This window comes from Trachinotus anak, unplaced genomic scaffold (genome assembly GCF_046630095.1).
Source record: "Trachinotus anak isolate AG129_WGS33_773 ecotype Australia unplaced genomic scaffold, CSIRO_AGI_Tana_v1 ptg000025l, whole genome shotgun sequence".
NCBI lineage: Eukaryota > Metazoa > Chordata > Actinopteri > Carangiformes > Carangidae > Trachinotus > Trachinotus anak.
Genome location: NW_027273876.1, coordinates 225,001 through 227,500, shown reverse-complemented (window position 1 = coordinate 227,500; position 2,500 = coordinate 225,001). Strand labels below are relative to the sequence as shown.

Below are 2,500 nucleotides of genomic sequence, written 5' to 3'. Positions count from 1 at the left end.
GGATGAAGAACTAAAGTGAGTTTCTGTTTGACGTTTCTCACCTGTACAACAGAACGTCACTGAACTGAGACGGTGAATGTGTAGAGAAGCCGCTCTGACACAACGGATAGAGGAGGAGGAGGAAGAGGAGCATGACTGAGGATGGATGAAGAGATGGCTTAAAGGACAGCAGGAGGAGGGGTGGTGGTTGAGGAGGTGTTGGCATACCTTGCAGCCCGTTGGCATTGTTGGCAGAGCAGTTTGGAGGAGGGGGAGGTGAAGCTGTTGGTCGGACTACGGGAGCGAAGGCGCTCTTCTGTTTGACAGCAGCAGAGAAGGAGAAAACTCCATGAGAGGAGTTACAGTTGGACACCGCCATGGTTGGACTGGAGGGGACAACTGGAAAACAGAGAAAACAGCTCAGAAACCAGTTTACATTTGACCTGAAGAAGTTATGTAGGACTCTGGAACATCCTCTGGAGAGCAGGAACATGGTCTGTAGGTTTCACATTAATAAGATGGTTTTGGTTTTGAGTTTTCTAATGGACGAGGACCAACATGGTTCAGCTTTTAGTGGACTGTATACTCTGTAACCACTAAAAGTACTTGCAGTAGTAGAGTAGTAAAGTACTTGCAGTAGTAGTAGTATTAACAATAGTGTTTACCTTGATACTTACTGCCGTAGGGAGAGTTGGCAGACGACCCGTTGAGGAAACCTGGTGATGTTGCCACGCCAAGGTTTGGCATGCCAGTGTTGCCGTAGCCATTCATGCTGTTGCTCACTGTGTTGCCATAGTTACTCTGTTGGGGGGTGGAGCTTGGGACGTATCCCCGTGGAGACACACTGCTGGTGTTACGACTGTAGCCAACTGGAAAAGGACAACAGTGAGTTTGAATAATATTGCATTGACCTGCTGCTCAGTACCTGTTCTGCCTGGGTACCTGTTAGAACACTAGTCCTGGAGTTCCAGGACTTTCCCAGGTTCTGGTCTAGGTCTGATACTTTTCCCCTGTATATGTTTCCTTGCAACATCATGATGCACCAGATAAATGTCCATCATTACACAGATGACACCCAGCTGTGAAGCCAGGTGAGACTAACAAACTTTAGACTGGTCTGATACTGTACTTCTCTGTGGATTTGACTCTGAGCACTGTGAGGACCACCAGACTGTGAGGATTGTTAGGACCTCCGGACTGTGAGGATTGTGAGGACCTGAGGACTATGAGGACTGTGAGGACCTTGAGGACTGTGAGCACTGTGAGGACCTGAGGACTTGAGGACTGTGAGAACTGTGAGCACCCGAGGACCTGAGGAATATGAGGACTGTGAGGACCTGAGGACTGTGAGGACTTTGAAGACCCGAGGACTGTGAGGACTGTGAGGACTGTGAGGACTGTGAGGACCCAAGGACTGTGATGACTGTGAGGACCTGAGGACTGTGAGGACTGTGAGGACATGAGGACCTGAGGACTGTGAAGACCTGAGGAACTGATGATCTGAGGATCTGAAGACTATGAGGACCTGAGGAATTTGAGGACTGTGAGAACTGTGAGGACCCGAGGACCTGAGGTCTATGAGGACTGTGAGGACCTGAGGACTGTGAGGGCCCGAGGACCTGAGGACCTGAGGACTGTGAGGACCTGAGGACTTTGAGGACTTTGAAGACCTGAGGACCTGAGAACTGTGAGGGCCTGAGGACTGTGAGGACCTGAGGACTTGAGGACTGTGAGTACTGTGAGTACTGTGAGGACCCGAGGACTATGAGGACTGTGAGGACCTGAGGACTGTGAGGACTGTGAGGACTTTGAAGACCCGAGGACATGAGGACTGTGAGGACCCAAGGACTGTGATGACTGTGAGGACCCGAGGACTGTGAGGACTGTGAGGACATGAGGACCTGAAGGCTGTGAAGACCTGAGGAAGTGAGGATCTGAGGACTATGAGGACCCGAGGACTGTGAGGACTGCAAGGACCTGAGGACTGTGATGACTGTGAGGACCCGAGGACTGTGAGGGCCTGAGGACCTGAAGACTGTGAGGACCTGAGGACTGTGAGGGCCTGAGGACTGTGAGGACATGAGGACCTGAGGACTGTGAGGACCTGAGGATGTGAAGATCTGAGGACTATGAGGACCTGAGGACTGTGAGGACAGCAAGGACCAGAGGACTGCAAGTACCTGAGAACTGTGACGACTGTGAAGACCCGAGGACTGTGAGGACTGTGAGGACCTGAGGACTGTGAAGGCCTGAGGACTGTGAGGACCATGTGTCATGTGATGTTGCTCCAACCAAGAGCTCTGCCCTCTTCAGTACCACACCTGCAGTTCTACCTGTGCTGCTTCCTGTGGTTCATACCTTGTGTTGTCTCTGAGACATTGACGGCCAGCTGTCCACTGAAGGAGTTAACTCCCATCATGCCATGGGAGGTGGAGTTGCCTAGTGATGGGATCTGGTTGTGGTTCCTGGGAACGCTGTAGAGAGCCTCAGCGATGTCGGCTGCTCTCTTCAGGATGATCTC

General features: G+C 51.6%; 1 protein-coding gene across 3 annotated transcripts in view; it reads right to left on the bottom strand.

Moving 5' to 3' along the window:
* The window catches only part of ebf3a (EBF transcription factor 3a), a 41,474-nt gene that overhangs the window by 4,849 nt on the left and 34,125 nt on the right, over positions 1–2,500 (bottom strand). For 2 of the 3 annotated variants that reach the window (XM_071463219.1, XM_071463220.1), the window contains exons 13-15: positions 2,338–2,500; positions 657–848; positions 208–378 (exon numbers count right to left, since the gene is read on the bottom strand). In XM_071463219.1, the coding sequence (XP_071319320.1) occupies positions 208–378; positions 657–848; positions 2,338–2,500 (526 nt within the window). Of the gene's footprint in view, positions 1–207; positions 379–644; positions 849–2,337 lie in introns of all 3 variants that reach the window. The other variant, XM_071463218.1, reaches the window with a different exon arrangement.